The sequence below is a fragment of the Anoplolepis gracilipes genome, chromosome 13 (assembly GCF_047496725.1).
Source record: "Anoplolepis gracilipes chromosome 13, ASM4749672v1, whole genome shotgun sequence".
NCBI classification, from domain to species: domain Eukaryota; kingdom Metazoa; phylum Arthropoda; class Insecta; order Hymenoptera; family Formicidae; genus Anoplolepis; species Anoplolepis gracilipes.
Window position 1 is genome coordinate 8,656,264 of NC_132982.1, and position 27,012 is coordinate 8,683,275.

Here is a 27,012-nt window from a genome sequence, read left to right on the forward strand (position 1 = left end):
TGTGAAAAAATATATTATCGTACTTCAAGCAACTAGAAAAAATACACGCAACAAGCCACTGGCCCGTTCCCTCTCAGACCGGATCCCGTACTCCGTGTCGCAACGCGGCACAACAGTATAAATAATAATATGCAAATAATACTTACTCTAAGGTTGCTTCGCCGATGCAAGATGCCTCTCCTAGGCCTCCTTCTTCTCTTAGATTGTCAGGATCGTCAGGATTTAGAGTTTTTTACATGCGCGATATACTTTTTTTAATTTGTTCAAAGTGCATAAAAATAAAATCGCGTAATATTTTAAATATTGAAAGAAAAATCTGCTCTGTTTCTCTCTTTTTCTCGTCGGCTAAATAATAACAAATACATACTGTACCTACTTTAGGACAAAAAACACTTGATGCATTAAAATATGTACATCAAGTGATTTTAAAATATACAATAAAATCCTTTAAGTAAAATAAATCGATATTTGATATATCAATACGATTAACACGCTTTAAAGTATGTATGTGCGTGAGACACGATTACCAAATATAATGCATAAAGTATTTTAATCAAAATAATCTTATGACATGCTGTGTAATAATGTATAAACTGTACAACGATTTTATTTCTTTGCTACTTTCATTTTAATGAAAATACATTGTAACAAAAAATATGTCAATGATGTTAACAATTATTTGTGAAAATTAAAAATCTTTTTTACGGAAACAAGTATATATTTATTAGACATAACTAAATGTAAATCAATAGTGAAAAATATGTAGAAATTTATTGCGTATAAATACATTTACTGATTGTGAATATAATTTTATGCTATTATAGAAATTTACACTATTATATTAAATAATTATTTTCTCTCTTGTTGTAACTATTTAATTATACCTTGTACATATATTACACGTGTGTTAATCTATCAGAGAAAGAAAAAGGGAGAAAGAAAAGAATAGCTATATTTTTTATTTTATTACTCTATTCTATATTATTATTCTTATAAAAACTGATTTATTAAATATAATTGTATATTTTATTATTTATCATAAAGATACTTTTTATATTTTTGATTATTAAAATATGTAAATGTATATATTTTAATAAACAAAGAGTCGATGATGATAAAGAAATCTTACAATTAGTATTAAATAGCATACATATCTTTTCTTTTTTTTTATATTTTTAAATATATTAATATATATACATATTTTAATACATTCTTATATGACGAGTCTTATGCTTAACATATTCATCGAACAGCGTTTTCTTATTATAAAGAAAATTATGCAAACGAATTGTCTACGTCTTGTACTTTCGAAGTACAATAAGGTTTTTCTATAAAATATTAACTAGCGTTGGTATTAATTCTTTGGATGTTGAGGCACAGACAGCCATTTAATGGTGATGTTGTAGTAGCTTTTGGATTAATCACCATTGGTATCAAAGTCCTTTCGCTCGGCGTCACTTCGTATTTGCTCAAAACATTAATAATTCCAAGTTTCGTTTGCAATAATCCTAAACGAATACCTATGGAATGCATAACGATAACAAAAATTCTTAAGAACATTTTTTTTGTGTAATAATATAGTTTTTTGCAATGTTTTATAATTAAGATTATAAACGTTTTATATATATATATGTAATATTTAAAAAAATTTTATATAATTATTTTAAAAATTTGCTTATTTTTCAGAATACTTTGTAATAGACTTTCAAATAAAGAGTGAAAAGCTGATCATGAAATAAATAATATTAATAATATTTATAATTTATATAAAAAATATAATTTATTATATTTACTATATTCTTTTAATTTATCATATTATTTTTTATTTTTCTTTTTTAAGGAATTATGAAATACAAAGCTGTACTTAATATGTATCTAGGAGGAAGATGTCAATAATAAAATTAATTGATTATATTTTATAACAAAATCCCCTTACCTATGCATTGGTGCGGGCCTTCCCCGAATGGGAAGTATACGCATGACGGTCTATTACGTTTGTTCTCTTCGTTGAATCGTTCCGGATCATACTTATGAGGATTGGGAAAATATTCTGGATCAAAGTGCGTGCCAAGCATCGATATATAAATCGGCGTACCCTTTTCGAGAACTAAATCAGAATTCGGTATTTTGTAGGTCTCCGTTGTCACGCGATCCAAGAACGTTAACGTCGGATACATTCTCAATGTTTCAGACACAACCATGTCCAGATATGGTAGTGTCAATACCTAATACAACAAATAATATTTTCTCACATATATATCAATACATATCATATATACACGTATATCGTACAAAAATCGAGTAAACTGAGATCTTTAAATACGTAAGCTTAATGTATTCAATTATGAAGGTCGAAGGAAAAGAGTACACGGTAAACTAGAGTATGACGGTCATAGGCTGTAATTTTTTTAATAATCGCTATATAGTGCGGTTTTTTAGTCATTATCAAAGATAATCGATATTTACAGTAGTTTATGTGCATACATTGTTCGAAATAACTATATTGTGAATCTTATATCATATTTTTACTTTTGACTACCTGCAAAGTTTTTCATTTGTCCATTAAAAACTGTTATAATGTCGAATAAATTACGGTTACGATATCGTAATCGACGTTAGATATATTATAAAGATATGTAAATTGTTATATGACCTATAATTTTTATTTTCTTTTTCACTATTTTTTTATAAATATTATGACCATCTTTCCGTCACTATGGTCATCTTTTCCTTAAAATTTGAGTAAGATATCCAATGCTTATGTTGTACTATTTTGATAATATAAAATTTCTATTAAATATTTTTTTTGTAATTTCAATAATATTACGTAATTTAAGCTTCAGTGAAGATAATATGTCAAACATTATTAAAAAAAAAAAAAAAGTATGTTTTTTGCATTGTAAAAACCTATGGCCATCTTACCTGAATTTACCCTAACTGAATGATTATGTATATTGATATTATCTCGCTTGATATAATAATTCTTTGATAGCAGGCAATAATATATGTATCGTATATACATACCATATCATATGTGATCTTGTTATCGTTTTTATTCAGCGCATCAAGAATCTCCTTCCTAAGTTTATCCTGAATTTCTGGTTGTACTGCCATTTCGTACAAAGTGAAAGCTATTGTCGTCGCAGATGTTTCATAACCGCCGGTGAAAAAAATGGCTGCTTGTGCTACTAAATCGTCACCATCAAATTCTAAAATTTAATTCATTCTTTAAATTGTTAACCTACTGGTAACTCTCCTTTTCCCTTTTTTTTAATTAAATTAATATTTTCTTCTTATTAATATAATTAAAAATATATTGCGCGCGCTATCTTCTCGTAAAGAGTCATCATTATTTCATATATAATATTACATATTTCGCTTACTGAATCCCTCGAACTTATGATGACTGTGAGTCTTCTTTAGTTCGATAAGAATATCTATAAGATCGTTTCGTTTTATGCCAGATTGCATGCGTTCAGTCATTGTCTCCCAGAAGGCTTTGCGTAAGAAAATGCTGGATTCTTTGGCGAACGTCTTAAAACCAGCCAAACGAACTATATTTGGGAAGAAAAACATCGACAGCACCTCGAAACCGCGTATATAGCCAAAATCGAAGATCATTTTACCATACTTTCGGAATTCAGCGTTCGGATTGATTAACGAGTTTACATTGAGTCCGTACGCGGTGCAGCCTATTATATCCGTGCTAAATTTGGCGAATAAGTCTTTTACGTCTATCTCTTTTCTTGTACCTGTCGCGGCAATGCATTTCCAAATTTACATTCATATATATTATTACTTATAGGCAAAATATATACTTATTTAAAACAAAAAGAAAAAAATATGTGTTATTTTCTATTATAATTGTATAATAAAATAATTATAGTTATATAAGATTTTAATTTTATAATTAATAATTATAATATTAATAAAATAATAATTTTATATATATATATGAAAATATTATAAGGTAATTCATAAGATAATAAAAAAATATTTAAATATTTTGTATGAGATATTTTATATTATATCACTGTATCTTTTCTTGATTATCGTATCATTTTTTTCATAAGTATTAAAATAATTTATAAATTACTTTAAATCTAAAAATATCTTGTCTTATAAAATAATCAAGAAAAATATGAATATCTTAAATAAAACATATATTTTATATTTTATAATTATATAACTTTCATTTTTATACTTGAAATGAACAGAGAAATCGATTTATTTATCGCAATTTTTGTCGTAAAATTGTTTATGTCTTAACATTATACATATATACATAACATTTGATAAATTTTTCTGAATACATACCCTCCGCCTTCAAAGATTCTAAATATGTGTCTAGATTCTTAGTACATTCCAACATCAACTCGAACATTTGCTTTAGCTTGCCGGACGTGAAGACTGGCGTCAACTTTGTCCGTAACATTTTCCAGGCTGGATTTTTTATGAAGAATAAATTGGCGTAACCCAAACGATCATTCGGATCGGGCGAGCCATATCGATCAACAAAGTAATTAAAGTCCTTTACTAAGATATTTTTGATGACTTTCCGATCGCGAATCAACAAAAAGGGCTTGTCTAAAACGTAGAAGCCAATGTAAGGTAATCCTTTCGCTTTATCGTAAATATCTTTGAGCAAATATCCTGCAGATTTCTTTAACAACAAGCAATCCGAAAAATTGCCCAAGAATGGCGTCGGTGGTATTTCGAAAACGTTCCGCTTCTTCCAATAGTTGAATTTTCGAGTCATATAAAAATAGGTAGTTATAATGAGAGTCATTAGAACTAATATGCCATCCAGACTCCAGTAAGCCGTAATCAGTGCCATTTTGCAGCTTGTGTTTATTAAAAAATATTCTCTTTATCTATAAAATAAAAAATGTTAAATTCATCAAAAAATTTTTATATAATATTGTGTTACGTATCGACGTAACACAATATTATATACGGCTTACAATATAATATTACGGCTCCACGTAAGATTAAATGATAATCATTTGATTGGTGATAATGAAAAGTCGTTCGATAAATGTACCGTTCTTGTCACATAATATTTTAAACACTTGAACGCGAGGTCGAAACGAATGCAGAAAGAGATGATAATGAGATTATCAAACTTTTCCGTTAGCAAAACCGAATAACAAACATAGTTGCACAAACTCAAAAAATTATCGAATGCAACAAATAAGAATTTTGTTCAAAACGTTGTTTTTATTTGCACTTCTTTATCTGGCACTTGGCTCTATATGCCTTTCATGTATTCCAGCAATAATATTTTTCTAGCAATTAATATATTGTTTACAAGAATTACATTTTTTAATATACATACATATATCAGGCAATCTATTTTGTAACTTTTAATGACGTCCTTATGTAACATTATAGGTTTTTTGTATCGTGTAGCTCAATGAGACCTAATGGTATATAAACATTAAAAGTTAAAAGACAGACTAAAGCCCTGCTCAATCGGTCGATCGCGATCGACTGATTGATCGCAGCGTGATTTTTAGTAGATATAATTATAAAAATATTAAAAATATGTAAATTGTAGAAAACTAAATGGAAAAAAGTATCTTTGTATAAATGTTAAAAAAGAAATGGAGAAGAATATAAAACTATATTTCTAAGGCTTAAACAAATAAATTGAAAAGAGTATAAAAGTATATTTATTGTTTTTATAAGATATAATTATAATTTTAAAAAATTAATTATATTATGAAATGTAAGTCTTTATTTATTTTCACTGAAACGAGTTGTGCGTATTTTAAAAAAAATTTAAAAGAAAAGAAAAAAGATACAGTAATCAAGTCGCAGCATGTCGATCACGAAAGTCGATCACACACTAGTAACTGTTGAACACCTCTAATATATACTAAAGAATATACTGAGATTCTATTTTTTATTTGAATTTTTTTCAAATACACGAATATTTCGTTTCACGTTTAATTTCGTGATATAGACTAATAATTGATTTATTTCACTGCTCATCATAAATGTTACCATTGACTTGTATAATTATAAAACAATAATCTTAAAAAATAATGTAAAATTTGTTAGAAATATCACTGTCCTCGTGACTGCTCTCGAACGATCCGAAATTAATGAGAGATAGCGGGTGATAGCGGATGATAGCGGATGAGTGAGTTGATGAAAGACTTTGTGAACAGCTCTTTCTCTCTTTTGTTCAAATATTCACAATTTATCTTGATGGTACCAAATATTCAAATATTCACAATTTAGCTTGATGGTACTAAATACAGTAAAAACCGGAGATACTAATTGCTCAACAGTCGTACTATACTTAATGTCGGAGCACTTGTGTCCCTTCTGTCTGGTGCACGCAATGAATGACTGTCCTTCTTTTTGATCTGCCGACTGGCTTCTTTTCCGAAAGCACTCGATGAACGAATCGTCGATACGCATCTATCAGATCGCGGAATTCAACCCACGAGCCTATTACAAAAATTCCACACGCCCGGATGAATCATCGCGCTGCGTAGGCGATAGCCGAAATTTTACATGGAGTAACTCGCGCGAGGGGGCCGACAGATGCTATCGATCTCTTTACCGGATCGTGTGTTGATCGATTACGCGCGACGGCTCGCGTCTAACAAGCCTAGATGGTTTTTTTTTCTTTTTAATCTTGAACAAAATTATTATTTATAATCAAAATATTTTGATTATTATTTTTTAATCGATAATATGTAATTATAATGGACTTCATGTGTTTGTAAAATATAAGTAGCATTTGTGTTAAACAATTGTGTAAAATATATGCGTGTAAAAAAAATTCTGCACTTTTATAAGAAAGATAGATAGTACTCACACTATAACAAATATGTTTTTATTAATTTTTATTAATTCACAACGCGGATAAAACGTATCGATAGAACAAACTCTCTTACTAAACTAATGATTTGCTGAATGCAATGAATGCTTTTATAAATCCTTATATTTTTTTTACATATTTTAAAAATATTCTATCTATGTAATAATATAAAAAATATTGCTGTGTCAAAATAATCCTTCATGTCTCAAAGATATCTACTTTTTCTTTACTTATAACATGCTAGTATCATTATATATAATTAAAAATCTATTTGTGATTAAATACGCTTGAGAATAAATCGAAATTGAAAACACAAATTTTTATAAAATATCGAACAAAATGTAATTTCTCAATAATGATTTATTTTAAATTACATGTATGTAAAATGTTCGTATTTAATTTTTACTTTTTTTTTTTTTTTTTTTGAGAATACTTCTTTAGAATAATATTATTATACATAATTGTGAATTTGGAATAAATCTTTATCGAAACGCAATTATCCAATATAGTAAACAAAAATTGCAGCAAAAGGAATAAAAATTATAAATTTTATTACAAACTTTCGATTATCGATAATTATGGATAATTTTGTTATTGTACGTAATTATATCTGCAAATATATTATATTATACATACGTATACCTATTATACATACAAACTAAGAAATTAGTAAGGCTTTGTATGTGAAATACATGACTTTAAATTTTTGTGGGCTATCAGAGCTAGACACGAATAATGTTGCGTTAGTTTCATAGAAAATTTTCTACAAAACTGATTATTGTGCATTGATAGATCTCTCTTCGACCCTCCGCTTCCTCTATAAACATAGGCAAAAAATATCGCGACAAAGTGAATTGGAAATTTAATCTGAGACTTTTCGCTATCAGTCCTGCTTTGTGCACAATAATCAGTTTCATAAAAAACTTAATTTTTAATTAAATTGATGCAACATTATCCGCCTCTGGTTCTGATAGCTCGCAAACATTTGAAGCCGTATATTATATGTACTTATATCAACAATGAGAGATAGAATTATTTTAACGAGTAACGTATGATTTTGTCGTCGTTACTTATGAATGTTGCCTCGTTTAAATGTCGAAGAAAATCGTATTGTTGTTTTCTTACAATATAATAAAATATATATTTTATGATATTTCGCGATCGAAAGTGCTGTGCAAAGTGTGTTTCGCCAACGTTACATGTGCGACTAACTATATGTTTTTGAGAGTGAATATGAATACCACAAAGAAACAACAAAGGATGAATAAGAGAGTCTGGAAAAGCATTGGACAATATACAGAACAACGATTTGTGCAATCAGTAATTTAAATTATTTTCCATTTTTATTATCAAAATATATATACATATATTGCTTGTTTTCTTATTTATTCGATAGTAATTCATTTTAAATTTATCGTATAATATGTAATAACAGAGAACTTAAATATATTGTAGCAAATGATATTTGTGCTCACAGTTAAAAGTGCAACATCACAATTGTGACAAGTAGCAACGATAGAGTGACAAAAGCCATTTATTTAACACACTACACAAAAAAAAATAAACATTAGAAAAGTAAGAAAATCATGTATATAATATTATTATGTTATGTTCTCTATAATATATGTATATTTTATACTCTTCTATAATATTTATTTTAAGCTTATAATTTTTATATATTGGCATTTAAAATTTTGTTAAGAAAATAAAAGTGAGAGTTTTTTTTAAATAGTATAAAAGTATAAAATAAAAATCGGAGTATAAAAGTATAAAATAAAAATATAATAAAATAAAAAAAGACTATTCTCTTATAAAATCAACAAAGTAAAGCCGATTTGTATAATCTGATTCTTTGAATATAATTAAATAAAAAATGCAAAATATTAGTCTTCTTACTTTTAAAGTTCTCGAACATGACTAATGTTTTAAAAAATAATTATATAATCTAAATTCAGATTTTTATATATTTCTATGAATGTGGCATAACATTTTTAATATATTAAATTTTGTCAATAAAAGAAAGCTTTATATTAATGTTTGTTTATAATGTTGTGCCTCCGGGAAAGGGCACAGGATTCGAGAATTTGAGTGCTGGGGTTGAGGAGATCGTGAAAGACGGACGTCCATTGTCTCGGAATTTTCTTAATATTTTATTAATTATTTACTGCTTTCTTTTTTGTATAAAAAATGTATATTCGCCTTTATTTGTATTAAACTAGATTTATGATAAATAGTAGTAAGTTATTTCGTCGTATCTCCCGGCGAAGATTTATTCTCTCACGCTCGTTTTCGTCAGTAGTAAAATAGCGATGTCTCGCTATTTATTGTATTAGTAGTATTCGGTAACTCGAACGCGTCTATCCGGATTAATTATTTCCGCCCGTGCAGTTATGATTATGTTAAAATCTGATTGATGACTGCCCCCGAGTTGATTTAGTGAGAATCTGAATAACGACTGCCTTCTTGTTTACTTGCAGCGGGTCGTTTTATCACCTCCGAATCAAACGGTTATTCAGAGGGGATCCCTTAGCAATAAATATAGTTGCTGAATTTAGTGGTGCATTTCTGCACCATTTCTTACCGTTTTATTATCATATATATTTATATAGTATATAGCCTTTTCTGGGGCTATAACAATAATGGTTTTTATTTCAATTTTGTTTATACTATTCAAGCAATGAAAGAATTATATATGTTCTGAAAAAATGGCAATCTTACTTTAAAAGAAATACAGAGAAATATATAAAAAATTCATTATTATCTCGATTAAGAATTATTTGCGATTGTTTCAAGTTGAATGATCCCTGTCTCATCAAAATAATGATAGTTTTAATAATCGGCACAAAACAATAATATAAATAAAATAAAAAAGATACAAAAAAGACAAAGAAATACAATAAAATAATATCTGTAGAGATATTTTGGCCATAACAGGTTGAAATATGTGATCTATGACCAGATCGAATTAATGATGACCGATAGCAGCTTTCTATTTTTTTTTGGAGACTTTATTTTTCTATAAACGCAGAAACGCGAGAATTTCTGTTATAAAGCGATACTAATATATTTTTTCTGTATTTCTGTTAATATTTCCGTTTTGTGACTTTCGTAAAAGAATATTCACGCTCGAATTAATCAGGAGTTAATAATTTTGATATAGATTTATAAATATATATAGAAATTAATATATACGCTGTATGTAAGTAAATTGTTAAATATCACTAAAAATATTACTCAAAATATTTTTAAAAGAGTATATTTTATTATTATATAAATTGTATTACAAAATATATATTATGTAATTATTTCTATGTTACACAGAGGATTAATTATATTATAGACATACTTTACAAAATTAATTCAAAATGTTACTTATTGACAAACTAGAAATTCTAATAATTACTAGAAAGTAATTAAAACAAAACTTTACATTTATTTTTGTTATTGTCTGATGTAAAAATGACATACAAATTAATTAAAAACTATATGATATATATATATATATATATATATATATATATATATATATATATATATATATATATATATATATATTTGAAATAAATATTTCACGTATTCTTTGCATAAAATTGGAATAAATATCATATATTTCTATTTTAAAAATCTTTTTCTTTTTCCTTCAATTTTTATATACAAATAGTATTTAATAGTATTTATATTATTTAACAAAAGATTCAAAATAATGAATTAAAAATTTAATCCAAATTTTTATCTTACAATATAAAAACAAACAAATACAAAAAGAGATCTTTCTACAATTTAAAATTGACCCGAGAATCCATCATGTAGAATCCAACGTAACTATCCTGTCGTCTGAGAGTTAAAGCAACGGAGTATCTACAATCTACATATCTCTCTACCAAAATCTCTACATAAATCTGTTGCTTTTAAATAAAAACTTTTTCACTCACCAACACTGATGTGCAACAGCGGAGTTGTCGACATTAAAGCTACGTTCCGCATGTAACATGCAAAATAAAATTCAAATTATAGCAGCGATTTAAAACAATTAATATTCAAGAATTTAGTGTACTCATCAAATTTTATATTCGATGCATACAATAATAGGCAGATATATAAATATGGAATAATTTTATAAATTAAATAAATAAATAAAATCAGTGCTCTCTTAAATATAAACTAAGAACAATAAATTATAAACGGCAATAGAGAGCAAAAAAATGTGTCATGATAAACGAGTTAGGTAGTAATTGACAAATCATATAATTAATAAACAAAATAAGGTGTATTATAAATAATCCTTTGAGTAAAATAATTCGATATTTGATATATCAATACGTTTAACACGCTTTAAAGTATGTATGTGCGTGAGACACGATTACCAAATATAATGCGTACAGTATTTTAATCAAAATAATCTTATGACATGCTGTGTATAAACTGTACAACGATTTTATTTCTTTGCTACTTTCATTTTAATAAAAATACATTGTAACAAAAAATATGTCAATGATGTTAACGATTATTTGTGAAAATTAAAAATCTTTTTTACGGAAACAAGTATATATTTATTAGACATAACTAAATGTAAATCAATAGTGAAAAATATGTAGAAATTTATTGCGTATAAATACATTTACTGATTGTGAATATAACTTTATGCTATTATAGAAATTTACACTATTATATTAAATAATTATTTTCTCTCTTGTTGTAACTATTTAATTATACCCTGTACATATATTACATGTGCGTTAATCTATCAGAGAAAGAAAAAGGGAGAAAGAAAAGAATAGCTATATTTTTTATTTTATTACTCTATTCTATATTATTATTCTTATAAAAACTGATTTATTAAATATAATTGTGTATTTTATTATTTATCATAAAGATACTTTTTATATTTTTGATTATTAAAATATGTAAATGTATATATTTTAATAAACAAAGAGTCGATGATGATAAAGAAATCTTACAATTAGTATTAAATAGCATACATATCTTTTCTTTTTTTTTTTTATATTTTTAAATATATTAATATATATACATATTTTAATACATTCTTATATGACGAGTCTTATGCTTAACATATTCATCGAACAACGTTTTCTTATTATAAAGAAAATTATGCAAACGAATTGTCTACGTCTTGTACTTTCGAAGTACAATAAGGTTTTTCTATAAAATATTAACTAGCGTTGGTATTAATTCTTTGGATGTTGAGGCACAGACAGCCATTTAATGGTGATGTTGTAGTAGCTTTTGGATTAATCACCATTGGTATCAAAGTCCTTTCGCTCGGCGTCACTTCGTATTTGCTCAAAACATTAATAATTCCAAGTTTCGTTTGCAATAATCCTAAACGAATACCTATGGGATGCATAACAATAACAAAAATTCTTAAGAACATTTTTTTTGTGTAATAATATAGTTTTTTGCAATGTTTTATAATTAAGATTATAAACGTTTTATATATATATATGTAATATTTAAAAAAATTTTATATATATAATTATTTTAAAAATTTGCTTATTTCTCAGAATACTTTGTAATAGACTTTCAAATAAAGAGTGAAAAGCTGATCATGAAATAAATAATATTAATAATATTTATAATTTATATAAAAAATATAATTTATTATATTTACTATATTCTTTTAATTTATCATATTATTTTTTATTTTTCTTTTTTAAGGAATTATGAAATACAAAGCTGTACTTAATATGTATCTAGGAGGAAGATGTCAATAATAAAATTAATTGATTATATTTTATAACAAAATCCCCTTACCTATGCATTGGTGCGGGCCTTCCCCGAATGGGAAGTATACGCATGACGGTCTATTACGTTTGTTCTCTTCGTTGAATCGTTCCGGATCATACTTATGCGGATTGGGAAAATATTCTGGATCAAAGTGCGTGCCAAGCATCGATATATAAATCGGCGTACCCTTTTCGAGAACTAGATCAGAATTCGGTATTTTGTAGGTCTCCGTTGTCACGCGATCCAAGAACGTTAACGTCGGATACATTCTCAATGTTTCAGACACAACCATGTCCAGATATGGTAGTGTCAATACCTAATACAACAAATAATATTTTCTCACATATATATATCAATACATATCATATATACACGTATATCGTACAAAAATCGAGTAAACTGAGATCTTTAAATACGTAAGCTTAATGTATTCAATTATGAAGGTGGAAGGAAAAGAGTAAACTAGGGTATGACGGTCATAGGCTGTAATTTTTTTAATAATCGCTATATAGTGCGCTTTTTTAGTCATTATCAAAAAAAATCGATATTTACAGTAGTTTATGTGCATACATTGTTCGAAATAACTATATTGTGAATCTTATATCATATTTTTACTTTTGACTACCTGCAAAGTTTTTCATTTGTCCATTAAAAACTGTTATAATGTCGAATAAATTACGGTTACGATATCGTAATCGATGTTAGATATATTATAAAGATATGTAAATTGTTATATGACCTATAATTTTTATTTTCCTTTTTACTATTTTTTTATAAATATTATGATCATCTTTCCGTCACTATGGTCATCTTTTCCTTAAAATTTGAGTAAGATATCCAATGCTTATGTTGTACTATTTTGATAATATAAAATTTCTATTAAATATTTTCCTTGTAATTTCAATAATATTACGTAATTTAAGCTTCAGTGAAGATAATATGTCAAACATTATTAAAAAATAACAAAAAAAAAAGTATGTTTTTTGCATTGTAAAAACCTATGGCCATCTTACCTGAATTTACCCTAACTGGATGATTATGTATATTGATATTATCTCGCTTGATATAATAATTCTTTGATAGCAGGCAATAATATATGTATCGTCTATACATACCATATCATATGTGATCTTGTTATCGTTTTTATTCAGCGCATCAAGAATCTCCTTCCTAAGTTTATCCTGAATTTCTGGTTGTACTGCCATTTCGTACAAAGTGAAAGCTATTGTCGTCGCAGAGGTTTCATAACCGCCGGTGAAAAAAACGGCTGCTTGTGCTACTAAATCGTCACCATCAAATTCTAAAATTTAATTCATTCTTTAAATTGTTAACCTACTGGTAACTCTCCTTTTCCCTCTTTTTTAATTAAATTAATATTTTCTTCTTATTAATATAATTAAAAATATATTGCGCGCGCTATCTTCTCGTAAAGAGTCATCATTATTTCATATATAATATTACATATTTCGCTTACTGAATCCCTCGAACTTATGATGACTGTGAGTCTTCTTTAGTTCGATAAGAACATCTATGAGATCGTTTCGTTTTATGCCAGATTGCATGCGTTCAGTCATTGTCTCCCAGAAGGCTTTGCGTAAGAAAATGCTGGATTCTTTGGCGAACGCCTTAAAACCAGCCAAACGAACTATATTTGGGAAGAAAAACATCGACAGCATCTCGAAACCGCGTATATAGCCAAAATCGAAGATCATTTTACCATACTTTCGGAATTCAGCGTTCGGATTGATTAACGAGTTTACATTGAGTCCGTACGCGGTGCAGCCTATTATATCCGTGCTAAATTTGGCGAATAAGTCTTTTACGTCTATCTCTTTTCTTGTACCTGTCGCGGCAATGCATTTCCAAATTTACATTCATATATATTATTACTTATAGGCAAAATATATACTTATTTAAAACAAAAAGAAAAAAATATGTGTTATTTTCTATTATAATTGTATAATAAAATAATTATAGTTATATAAGATTTTAATTTTATAATTAATAATTATAATATTAATAATAATAATTTTATATATATATATGAAAATATTATAAGGTAATTCATAAGATAATAAAAAAAATATTTAAATATTTTGTATAAGATATTTTATATTATATCACTGTATCTTTTCTTGATTATCGTATCATTTTTTTCATAAGTATTAAAATAATTTATAAATTACTTTAAATCTAAAAATATCTTGTCTTATAAAATAATCAAGAAAAATATGAATATCTTAAATAAAACATATATTTTATATTTTATAATTATATAAAATTTTATTTTTATACTTGAAATGAACAGAGAAATCGATTTATTTATCGCAATTTTTGTCGTAAAATTCTTTATGTCTTAACATTATACATATATACATAACATTTGATAAATTTTTCTGAATACATACCCTCCGCCTTCAAAGATTCTAAATATGTGTCTAGATTCTTAGTACATTCCAACATCAACTCGAACATTTGCTTTAGCTTGCCGGACGTGAAGACTGGCGTCAACTTTGTCCGTAACATTTTCCAGGCTGGATTTTTTATGAAGAATAAATTGGCGTAACCCAAACGATCATTCGGATCGGGCGAGCCATATCGATCAACAAAGTAATTAAAGTCCTTTACTAAGATATTTTTGATGATTTCCCGATCGCGAATCAACAAAAAGGGCTTGTCTAAAACGTAGAAGCCAATGTAAGGTAATCCTTTCGCTTTATCGTAAATATCTTTGAGCAAATATCCTGCAGATTTCTTTAACAACAAGCAATCCGAAAAATTGCCCAAGAATGGCGTCGGTGGTATTTCGAAAACGTTCCGCTTCTTCCAATAGTTGAATTTTCGAGTCATATAAAAATAGATAGTTATGATGAGAGTCGTTAGAACTATTATGCCATCCAGACCCCAGTAAGTTGTAATCAGTGCCATTTTGCAGCTTGTGTTTATTAAAAAATATTTTCTTTATCTATAAAATAAAAAATGTTAAATTCATCGACTTGCAGTGTGTTAACAAATTTTTAATAATAATATATTAATGATAATATCATTGATATTATTACATGCCACTACTTCTTTTATAATATTAATTTAGTAGACGCTTGAATTACATGTAAATACAATTAATATTCAACATGTTTGATTGAAGAAGCATTAAAACTGACAAATATATGTCTTGTAAACCAACATTTCTGTATCAGGAAGATATGTATCCTCTTATCAAGAAAAATTACTCCTTTGTTAATGTACAACTCAGCATAAACACATCTCGCATTTGACGTAATATTTTATATATTAAATCTGTTATATCAAGATTTTTCGAAAATTTGTTTTCTGAACGAAAGAGAAATTATAATTTTATAAGGTTCTACATACAAATTAAAACAGAAGAGTCAAGCACAGGAAATTATGGCGTGAATAAATTTTCAGATTTTAACAACATCAAAGCGAGCTTTTATATTATTTTTTTTTTTATTTAGAAATTTTTAGTTAAAGTCTAATAATAAAATATATGTCGGTTTTAGTATCTTTCCTATATAGCATGAAAGTAAAACGCCATTCAATTTGATTTTAACAACTCTCTCACCAAAGGAATATTTAAAAATTGAAGTTATCGTGCGAACTGTTACTTACACTAGTCACAGTGAAAATAAACTTAAGTATAACACACGTTGAAGTATTTATATACCTCAATGTCTCAATCATCTTTTATTTTTTCGTGACTACTTCAATAGACCATTATCACTTCAAAATTGCACATCATGCACTCAACTGTTAATAACACTGTTTATGTTGCTCTGTCGTTCGCTTAATAGATAATCCGGCATTCTTTCCAATACTTCTTTTCAATTATTTTATTATTTGCAAATGATTATTTTCTTATGTACTTCTTCAATCTGATATAAAAAACTTAATGTATGTGTTTGTAAGTATTCTAGGATTTTTCCACATACAGATAAAGAAGTTCGATTTTTAGTTACTATCAAAACAAAGTAATAGTAGATAATAATAAATTTTTACTCAAACTTTTAATAATAGATAATAATAAATTGTTCTTACTTTTCATTATTTCTTATTAATTTCTCATTAACTTCTCATTTATTTGTCGACATTAAATTTTTCTCTTAGAATAATGAATTTTTTGAAAGTATATGTAACTTTTTAATATCTTTTAAATATTTTATACCGTTCTTCGAAAATAATCTATTATAATATAAATATCCTTATACTTATCAAGTATTTTTAAACTTTGCGTTAAAAATAGTTTTAAAACTAGTTTAATTAATTATGACAGAATAGTGAATAATATTTTTGTAGGAATTAATATATTTGACAATACTGTCACATTTTTACATATTAGAAAATATATTGAGATTTTATTTTTTATCTGTGTGAATTTAAATACATAAAAATTTAATTTGACATAAACTAACTGATTTGTTTTGCTGTTCAATATAAATGTTGTCGTTGACTTGTAAAATTATAATACAATATTGAATTTTGTAATTGTCATATATAAATATCGTTGTCATTCTTTAATCGATACAATTACAATTAATTATTCACGCGACTAGATGTAAAATAATGGCAGCAACATTGCATAACATAAGCAACATGACATAACATAAGCGTATAAAAAAGAATTCTACATTTATGTTAGAAATAGAGTATAGTAGTCACTAGAAAATCAAAATACCAGTACATATATTGAATGACTCAACACGATAGCACTTATTAATAGAGCAAATTCTTTTACTATATTACTACCTTGTTGTAATGCAATAACATTTTATACCTATATTTGTGATAATGTGATAATAAATTCAGTGACCTATAAAATATTATAGCTGCAGTTTATTGTAGATTATTATATAATCCTATCTCAAAGATATCTGATATATTCTTCCTTTACTTTGGTACTTATCGTTAAATTGCAAATTTATGATTATAGACGTATTGAATAAATTTAGATATTAACTATTTTATTTTGTATTAAGAGAAATTACGAAAAAAAGTGTTTGTCAAGCAAACAGATAACACACTTATTAACTTCTCATTTATTTTGTCGACATTAAATTTTTATCTTATTGTTAGAATAATGTATTTTTTATAAATATATATAACTTTTAATATTTTTTAAATATTTTATACAATTCTTTAAAAAATAATTTTGTGTAACAACTTACACAGATCAGAGGTCACTTTTTTATAGCTTCTAATATATTTTAAATTAATAAAAAATATATCATGTGTTGTACATATATACAACCAAAACCGAAAATTGTAGAATGTTAGATTCGGAAATTAATATTAATATCTTCACAAAACATAAATATGCAAAACGAGATACATGACGCCATATATCATTATAGCATGTATCAGACATGATTTATAAGTTATTTGCAAAATTGTGAAGGCTATCACTTTTAAAGAAGAACCGACAGAATAAGACGATGATTCAAATCTAACAAACCATATCAATCAAAAAAGTGATTAAAATGATTAAAATCCTTTACCACGTTGTTGACAAATTTTGATCAAATCAACAAAAAAGATTACCTACAATGTCGCAACCGATGTAAAATAATCCTTTTGCTTGATTATAAAGATTCTGTCTGGTTGTGAGATAACGTAGAACTTTTTTAGAAGTTTAGAATGATGCCAGCATTTATCATAGTATATTATTGACGTGACAGAATAATAAGTACTCCTTAGACTTGCTTATATTATTAATTTTAACTTTTTCCTTTTAACAATGTGCTTTTTTTTAGAAAGATATATACGTAACGTTTTTAATATACTTTTTCAATATTTTATACAGTCTTTTAATTTGTTTATCAAAAAATTTTTATATAATATAGTGTTACGTCCCGACGGCTCCACGTAAGATTAAATGATAATCATCTGATTGGTGATAATGAAAAGTTGTTTGACAAATAGACCGTTTTTGCCATATAATGCCAATATTCTGAACACCTAAATACAATGTCGAAACATATACAGAAAACGATCAATAATGAGACACTATTATTGCTACGACTCTTATTCTTACCTAAGATTAAATGATAATCATCCGATTGATAATAACTAAAAGATCAATAAATGTACCGTTCTTATCACATAATATTCTAAACACTTGAACGCGATATCAAAACAAATGCAGATAGAGATGATAATGAGACTATCAAACCTTTTCGTTAGCAAAACTGAATAACAAATATAGTTGCACAAATTCAAAAATGAACGAATGCAACAAATAAAAATTTCGTTCAAAACGTTGTTTTTATTTGCACTCTGGCACTTGGCTCTATATGTCTATACTACATACGTACATCAGGCAATCTATTTTGTAACTTTTAATGATGTCCTTATATAACATTATAGATTTTTTGTATCGTGTAGCTGCGCAATAATACCTAATTGTACATAAGCGTTAAAAGTTAAAAGATAGACTAAAGCGCTGATCGCGATCGACTGATTGATCGCAGCGTGATTTTTAGTAGATATAATTATAAAAATATTAAAAATATGTAAATTGTAGAAAACTAATTGGAAAAAAAGTATCTTTGTATAAATGTTAAAAAAGAAATGGAGAAGAATATAAAACTATATTTCTAAGGCTTAAACAAATAAATTGAAAAGAGTATAAAAGTATATTTATTGTTTTTATAAGGTTTAAAAAAATTAATTATATTATGAAATGTAAGTCTTTATTTATTTTCACTGAAACGAGTTGTGCGTATTTTAAAAAAAATTTAAAAGAAAAGAAAAAAGATACAGTAATCAAGTCGGAGCATGTCGATCACGAAAGTCGATCACACACTAGTAACTGTTAAACGCCTCTAATATATACTAAAGAATATACTGAGATTCTATTTTTTATTTGAATTTTTTTCAAATACACGAAAGTTTAATTTCGTGATACAGACTAATAATTGATTTATTTCATTGCTCATCATAAATGTTACCGTTGACTTGTAAAATTATAAAACAATAATCTTAAAAAATAATGTAAAATTATTATTTATAATCAAAATATATTGATTATTATTTTTTAATCGATAATATGTAATTATAATGGATTTCATGTGTTTGTAAAATATAAGTAGCATTTGTGTAAAACATTTGTGTAAAATATATGCGTGTAAAAAAATTCTGCATTTTTATAAGAGAGATAGATAGTACTCACATTATAACAAATATATTTTTATTAATTTTTATTAATTCACAACGCGGATAAAAGGTATCGATAGAACAAACTCTCTTACTAAACTAGTGATTTGCTGAATGCAATGAATGCTTTTATACATTCTTATATTTTTTTACATATTTTAAAAATATTCTATCCATGTAATAATATGAAAAATATTGCTGTGTTAGATTAATCCTTCATGTCTCAATGACATCTACTTTTTTTTCCTTATAACATGCTCATTACATTTAATTAAAAATCTATTTGTGATTAAATACGCTTGAAGATAAATTGAAATTGAAAACACAAATTTTTATAAAATATCGAACAAAATGTAATTTCTCAATAATGATTTATTTTAAATTACAATTATAATAAGAAGATTACAAGGATTGCACATGTATGTAAAATGTTCGTATTTAATTTTTTCTTTTTTTTGAGTATACTTCTTTAAAGAATAATATTATTATACATAATTGTGAATTTGGAATAAATTTTTATCAAAACGCAATTATCCAATATAGTAAACAAAAATTGCAGCAAAAGGAATAAAAATTATAAATTTTATTACAAACTTTCGATTATCGATAATTATGGATAATTTTGTTATTGTACGTAATTATATCTGCAAATATATTATATTATACATACGTATACCTATTATACATACAAACTAAGAAATTAGTTAGGCACTGTATGTGAAATACATGACTTTAAATTTTTGTGGGCTATCAGAGCTAGATACGAATAATGTTGCGTTAGTTTCATAGAAAATTTTCTGCAAAACTGATTATTGTGCATTGATAGATCTCTCTTCGGCCCTCCGCTTCCTCTATAAACATAAAAAATATCGCGGCAAAGTTGCTGAATTGGAAATTTAATCTGAGACTTTTCGCTATCAGTCTTGCTCTGTGCACATTAATCAGTTTCATAAAAAACTTAATTTTTAATAAAATTGATGCAACATTATCCGCCTCTGGTTCTGATAGCCCGCAAACATTTGAAGCCTTATATTATATGTACTTATATCAACAATGAGAGATAGAATTATTTTAACGAGTAACATATGATTTTGTCGTCGTTACTTATGAATGTTGCCTCGTTTAAATGTCGAAGAAAATCGTACTGTTGTTTTCTTACAATATAATAAAATATATATTTTATAATATTTTGCGATCGAAAGTGCTGTGCAAAGTGTGTTTCGCCAACGTTACATGTGCGACTAACTATATGTTTTTAAGAGTGAATATGAATATCATAAAGAAACAACAAAGGATGAATAAGAGAGTCTGGAAAAGCATTGGACAATATACAGAACAACGATTTGTGCAATCAGTAATTTAAATTATTTTCCATTTTTATTATCAAAATATATATATTGCTTGTTTTTTTATTTATTCGATAATAATTCATTTTAAATTTATCGTATAATATATGTAACGTATATAAAACATATTTCAGGTTTTGTAGTTTTGAATACTTAAATATCTCTCTCTATAATATATAAATCTTTTTATCTTGATAATTTAAGGTTTTAGAAAATATTTTATAATAACATAAATCTTTAGATATTTTATATATAAGAATTGGAATTTTTCTTTATTACATTTTTCAAAGTTTATATTAAAAAAAAACTTTCGGTAATTATGCAATTGGTAATAATAAATATCTGTTTATAGACATAAAACAAAAAAATTGATTGCGTTTAAAAATTAGTTTTACAAAATTAATTCTTTTCGATACTTTGCTTTATATATACACACACAGTATCTGTAAAAATATTTATTGATTGCATTTGCGATTGATTGTAATTTATGTTTTGGCTTTGCGTTTGTGTGTAACGAATAATATTCACATGCGACACACTTCACGGTATGTTTTTCTCTCGATAGTATCCTTAATTTCCTGGTCTGAATAATCCTACGTGGACTCAATCAATAGCCAATAATCATATCTCGATTTTCGATCTAATAGAAAACTTAGATTTTGTCGATTCGCGAAATGTCTCGCGTCTTATTATTTTCGGCGTTTCGGCCTTTCTTCTTTCGCATTGTTCTCGCCTCATCTTATTTTTACCAATAATAGTAGATTTAGGAGTTTTTGTAGCACGCTTACACATCTGCACTAATGGAGTATGGGATCTAGAAAGAAAAATACATGCAAGCTCGAACCGTGCGGGTCGCTGATCTAATAAAAATATTAGAACAAGCACCGCTCGACTTCTGAATTGATAAAAATTAAAAAATTAAGAAAATGTACCGATACTTTTTTCGCAATTTTCAATTATTTAGGTGTCGCATTTCACCCCGAAAGTGTGAAATAATATGTTTATTTACATGTTTATCCACCTGTTGTCGACCTTTGTATCGCGTACCTAAATATCGAGTACCTAAATGTCTCAATTTATTTACACAAACTTATTTCATACATTTTATTTACTAACATACGTGAATATAACATTGATACATTTTTTTCTTGAAAGCCAGTTTTTATTGAGAAGGCGCGCTTAATACATATATTAGTAATACTGCGATTAAAGCATTCAATGTCATTTGTATAAGAAGTAAATATTTACACATTATTTAAATTCTTTTTATTTTCATAAAGTAATGTTATGTATATTAATATACATTAAATATTAACTAATAACACATATATTATAATAAGATTATCGAAAGAGCTCCGAATTAATAAATGTAAATAAGTAAGTAAAAAAGAGGCAATAGGAGCGAGGAATCCTCTTTCTTACTTACTTATTTACATATATTATAATATATATTAATAATATTAATAATATATTAAAATATAAATAATATTAATAATGTATATTAATAATATTAATAATATATTAAAAAAATATAACAAAGAATTAAATTGGCGAAAGGCTGTAGAGAGCAAGGACGTAAGTCAACTCACAATCAGATTAAAGCACAATATCGTGTTACAAAAATATATAATTCAAAGAATCAAAATATAAAAATGACAAAATATAAATAAGATAAAATAAAAAGTTTTAGATACTAACGTTTCAGACTTTTGTATTGAGCCTTCTTCAGCGCAAAGTATAAATATGTGAATTACATGTAAAGATAGAAAAATACAAATATAAAATTAAAAAATCATGAGCAAACGTCGGCGGAACGCAATTACAAAATTCACGAGTGTCCTTTAAATAAAACTCCAACGGTTGGTAGGCCGGGAAGAATTAATTCGTGTATTTAAAAAAAAAAAAAAAAAAGCTTAGTGACTTGATTACAATAATAGTTGAATTCTAGAAATATACAATTTCATTTTAACATGATTCAAGTCACCAAACCGTATAAATAATTGGTAATGTACTTACAATATCAAAATGCTCCGTGAAAATTTTTTCTTTCTAAGAACAACAGAGTTGTTCCCATTTCGATCGATTACTGCCAAACAAAGAATGAGATAGACCGTTTATATACAGATTCACGATTTTAAAGTTTTTGGAAGTTTATTTATTAGGTCATGATATAAGACCGGTAAATTTTCTGTGTCTGTCTGTAAATTCAAGCCGTTCCTTTGTCTTTTAATATATAATATTCCCAAGATCAATATTTTATAGAAGAGAACTTCATCTAAAAAAAAATAATATTAATAATGTATATTAATATTAATACACACACTGATGTGTAATGCCTATTTATTTAAAATATATTTAAAACATCTAACTATACCTATACATTTTCTAAACAAATATTATTTTAAAAACATATTCACATAAATAATTCGCAAAGAATGTTATAACATTTGAAATACAATACTCTTTAAAATGAAATATATACCACTATTTTATCCAATGATATGTTTACCGATTCATTTTATAAGACAGCATGTTTTATATGTAAATAGTTTTTTTTATCTAGGTCGCTCTTATCTCGATTGATATTCAGTCTTATTTTATTATGCATGCAGGAAATAAATTATAATAAAAAAAAAATTAATAGCATATACAGGGTATTTGGTAACAAATGGGACAAAATTTAAGGAGTCTACATGATAAAATAAGACAAAAATCAAGAATAACAAAATTGCGATAGAGACTTCGTCTTTTAGTTATAAATAGTTGAAAATTTGCGTAAAAGATGCCCAAAGCATGGTAAACCGCAAAATTTTTGGCATGCGTAGACTACTTTGATTGAATGCTCTCAAAATACTCTGTGACGCAAAAATATGCAGCAAATTGCCGAGCTTTAGATACCTTTTACACGAACTTTTAAATATTTATAACTAAAAAACGAAGCCTCTATTGCAATTTTGTTATTCTTGATTTTTGTCTTATTTTATCGTGAATCATCATTCCTTAAATTTTGTCCCACCTCTTGCCAAACACCCTGTATATTTATGTATTTACACGTGGCACTGCATGAATACAAATATTATCATTTTTAATTTTATTTTGTAGTATACTATCATTATTTTGTAGTATACTATCATTATTTTATCTTTTACAGTCTATCGATAATGATATAACGTTCGTTTTATTATTTTCAATGATTATTAAATCAAAACGATTAATAATCATTCTTCAATTATCTCCAGATTCGTTGAGCATTTGAGTCATAAAAAAATTTATCTCTGACTCACTATCTTTAATAATAAATACGTCATTAATTATGTATGTAACCGATGTAAACAATGGCGATGCATTGGCAGTCAGTTGATAATCATTATAATTATTATTGTCGTTATCTTAATTTAATTTTTCTAATCTAAATAATATTGTTCTCTTTTATAAACATTAAAATTCAAAATTTAAAAAGTTAAACTGATTAATTAAACACAAAAAAAATTACATTATTCAAATCAAATGTTAATACTTAAGAAACTGGCTTTCGGCAATTGGCAAGACAATACGATACTAAATGGAACATTATATTAAATATTCTTGTCAAGAATATGTTTATTAAGTGCCAGTTTTTACATTATACTTGATGTTATGTTATCGATAGTGTAAATGTAATATATAGTATACACAGACCTTGACATATATATTTAAAAATAATTCTCTGCAATTTGCATCTTGTTGCAATTATTAACTATACATAATGTGTAGCACATTTGTTGAGTACACAATTCATTATCTTGTACGTTTCTTTTTTACATAAGAAATAAATAGCGTTCCATTAATCATGATTGTATATTTTATTACAGTGTAATTAATTGCCTATCATAAGCAAACACTAATAAATCGCGTTTGATTCCACACGATTACAAAGTTATTGCTGTGTAATATTCTTAAGACTTAATACATATATTCGATAAACATGCGCGGAAGTTTACGATCAACACGTACAAAATTTATAAAACTGTATACGAATTTGAAATGGATGTCGAGATAATTATTTGTATCTTTCGCGGAATTTTTTTTAGAGAGAGGCAACACACAATTAGATTCTTACTTTATATTGAAATGATTTATCGAGATACACTCGTAACACTTACAAATTTCCGGCATGCGCGTTGTACGCTGCTCCTTTTGCATCTCTCTTTCTACAACAATAAAAAATAAGTTTCAATTCACATAGCTCCAAAGCATATCGGCTTAAATGTTTACGTGACTGGCTAAATTGCCATTCGTGAGAGATCACATTTTCCAGACATGCAAGTAAGTCTGACACGACTCGATATATACGGGATGTTCTAAGAAAACCGTACTTTTCCACTAAACAGTGTTAAAATGAAATAGTAATAGTCTCCAAAAAAACACATGAAATTATTTTTTAACTGATATAAAAAATAAATTAGATTTTTTAACAAAAATTTAATTTTGATATTCAAGATAGTTTTCATTTAAACGTCAATATTTAAAAAATCGTAGCTCCTTATAAAATAATCGCGAAATTACACAGTTTACTCTTGATGATGTTCACTTGATGGGTTTATCGAATGATGAACAAAATAAAACTGTCCGATATTTTTAGAGTTGTTGCAATTCTATATATTACATCCATGATTTTTTAAGAAATAAAAAAAGAAGTCAAGTGTAAAATTTCTCTCGTTGGAAAACAACGATATCTAAGAAACAATTTCAACAAGTTCACGTAGGAATCCATTAGCTAAAAGCAAACGTGATAGTTTTAAGACACCCTGTACATAGATGTATAGCTACGGTAGGACAAACTCGAATACACATATTAGAGATGTAACGTACTAGCAGACATTTGTAATTTCTGTTAATAAGCAAAGTACATTCTTGCCGTACGGCACGTAACGTGCTGTGAAAAAGTTAAACACGCATCTAGTTAATTTCAAGGCACAAGATAAATTAATGATGGGAAGTGATGCCGACTGCAATACAGTAAACAATAATCGTCGATACACGATACACGATTGAGGGAAAATCTTACCGAGGACGAGCTGTATTTTGCAAAATTACAATCTGATTGATATAATTTATAAGACTGAGGATCTGACTAGGAGGAAGGTGGAAAGTAAAAAAAATTACATATATTTAGATATTTAATTTTTAGATATTTAACATTTGATAAATGATGTTAAAACAATTTTACATAAATACGAAAAAATAAATACATATCTATCAAATTGCTATAATTTCTATTTTATAAAAACACAAGCGTATTATTAAAAAATTATATTGAGATATTTTTAATTTTTTTTTAATTGTTTTTCTATCATATATATTTATAATTTTTTTTACATTTTTATGTAAACATAATTTTATAATTTTTCTCTCTCTTTCTGTTTCTTCTTTTCTTTTTAACTCTCTACAATATTTTTATTTTCTATTTTACATAAATTTATTTTAATTCGATTTTTCAATTTTAATTTAATCTTATATCGTGCTGTTTGAAAAATGTATCAAACAATGATTGTGTTGTATGATTTATCTTAACCTACTTCCTTATCTTAACCAAACAAAATAAAGATATTCTGCAAATCTATTTGTTATGCACAATTATCAATTTTCTATTATAAAAATTTAGCAGTATGATTCTTCGACAATCAAACAAGTGTGTTCAGCATTAGCTTCTTATCTATGCAAATACACGTGCGAAGAAATCCAGTGAATCGATGATTCTCCCTCAAAAGATAATTGCAAACGTCGTCACATGATTTCTATTCGCACGAGTATGTACTTCACGTCAGATGCAACGAGTCAAATACAAGGACGTTCTCTCATTCATATAAATATCGATCTTAAAACGAGCCTGTCTGTGCATGAAAATTTTCAGTAATGTTTTTATCTACTGAT

The 27,012-nt window shown here is 26.5% G+C and overlaps 2 protein-coding genes and 1 long non-coding RNA gene across 4 annotated transcripts; all 3 read right to left on the minus strand.

The window, feature by feature from the left end:
* Positions 1–1,261: 1,261 nt before the first annotated feature.
* Positions 1,262–16,239, minus strand: LOC140672833 (cytochrome P450 6k1-like). Of its 2 annotated transcripts, none has more exons than XM_072905275.1 (6): positions 16,167–16,239; positions 4,318–4,874; positions 3,384–3,752; positions 3,025–3,209; positions 1,937–2,225; positions 1,262–1,520 (listed from the first exon to the last, which is right to left on the minus strand). In XM_072905275.1, the coding sequence occupies exons 2-6, from the start codon at positions 4,835–4,837 to the stop codon at positions 1,339–1,341; spliced, it is 1,545 nt and encodes a 514-aa protein (XP_072761376.1). In that variant the 5' UTR covers positions 4,838–4,874; positions 16,167–16,239; the 3' UTR covers positions 1,262–1,338. The 2 variants fall into 2 exon arrangements, with proteins under 2 accessions (XP_072761376.1, XP_072761377.1); XM_072905276.1 differs by lacking the exon at positions 16,167–16,239 and adding an exon at positions 6,836–6,894.
* LOC140672832 (cytochrome P450 6k1-like) lies at positions 11,823–19,847 on the minus strand. The gene is made up of 6 exons (XM_072905274.1): positions 19,770–19,847; positions 14,992–15,548; positions 14,058–14,426; positions 13,699–13,883; positions 12,611–12,899; positions 11,823–12,190 (listed from the first exon to the last, which is right to left on the minus strand). Exons 2-6 carry the CDS (start codon positions 15,509–15,511, stop codon positions 12,009–12,011), a joined length of 1,545 nt encoding a protein of 514 aa, XP_072761375.1. The 5' UTR covers positions 15,512–15,548; positions 19,770–19,847; the 3' UTR covers positions 11,823–12,008.
* Positions 19,848–21,482: 1,635 nt separating this feature from the next.
* LOC140672834 (uncharacterized) lies at positions 21,483–25,306 on the minus strand. Its single transcript, XR_012047954.1, has 3 exons — positions 25,242–25,306; positions 23,116–23,374; positions 21,483–21,913 (listed from the first exon to the last, which is right to left on the minus strand). It is a non-coding gene; the product is annotated as an uncharacterized lncRNA (long non-coding RNA).
* Between the last annotated feature and the right edge of the window lie 1,706 nt (positions 25,307–27,012).

Bases quoted from the DNA above. Each gene is read 5' to 3' on its own strand.
- LOC140672833 (XM_072905275.1), bottom strand. From the start codon at position 4,837: ATGGCACTGATTACGGCTTACTGGAGTCTGGATGGCATATTAGTTCTA. The intron at 3,210-3,383 runs GTAAGCGAAATA...ATTAAATTTTAG, and splicing joins TCATAAGTTCGAGGGATTCA to AATTTGATGGTGACGATTTA. The intron at 1,521-1,936 runs GTAAGGGGATTT...TGCATTCCATAG, and splicing joins AGGCCCGCACCAATGCATAG to GTATTCGTTTAGGATTATTG.
- LOC140672832 (XM_072905274.1), bottom strand. From the start codon at position 15,511: ATGGCACTGATTACAACTTACTGGGGTCTGGATGGCATAATAGTTCTA. The intron at 14,427-14,991 runs GTATGTATTCAG...TTGCCGCGACAG, and splicing joins AGAATCTTTGAAGGCGGAGG to GTACAAGAAAAGAGATAGAC. The intron at 12,191-12,610 runs GTAAGGGGATTT...TGCATCCCATAG, and splicing joins AGGCCCGCACCAATGCATAG to GTATTCGTTTAGGATTATTG.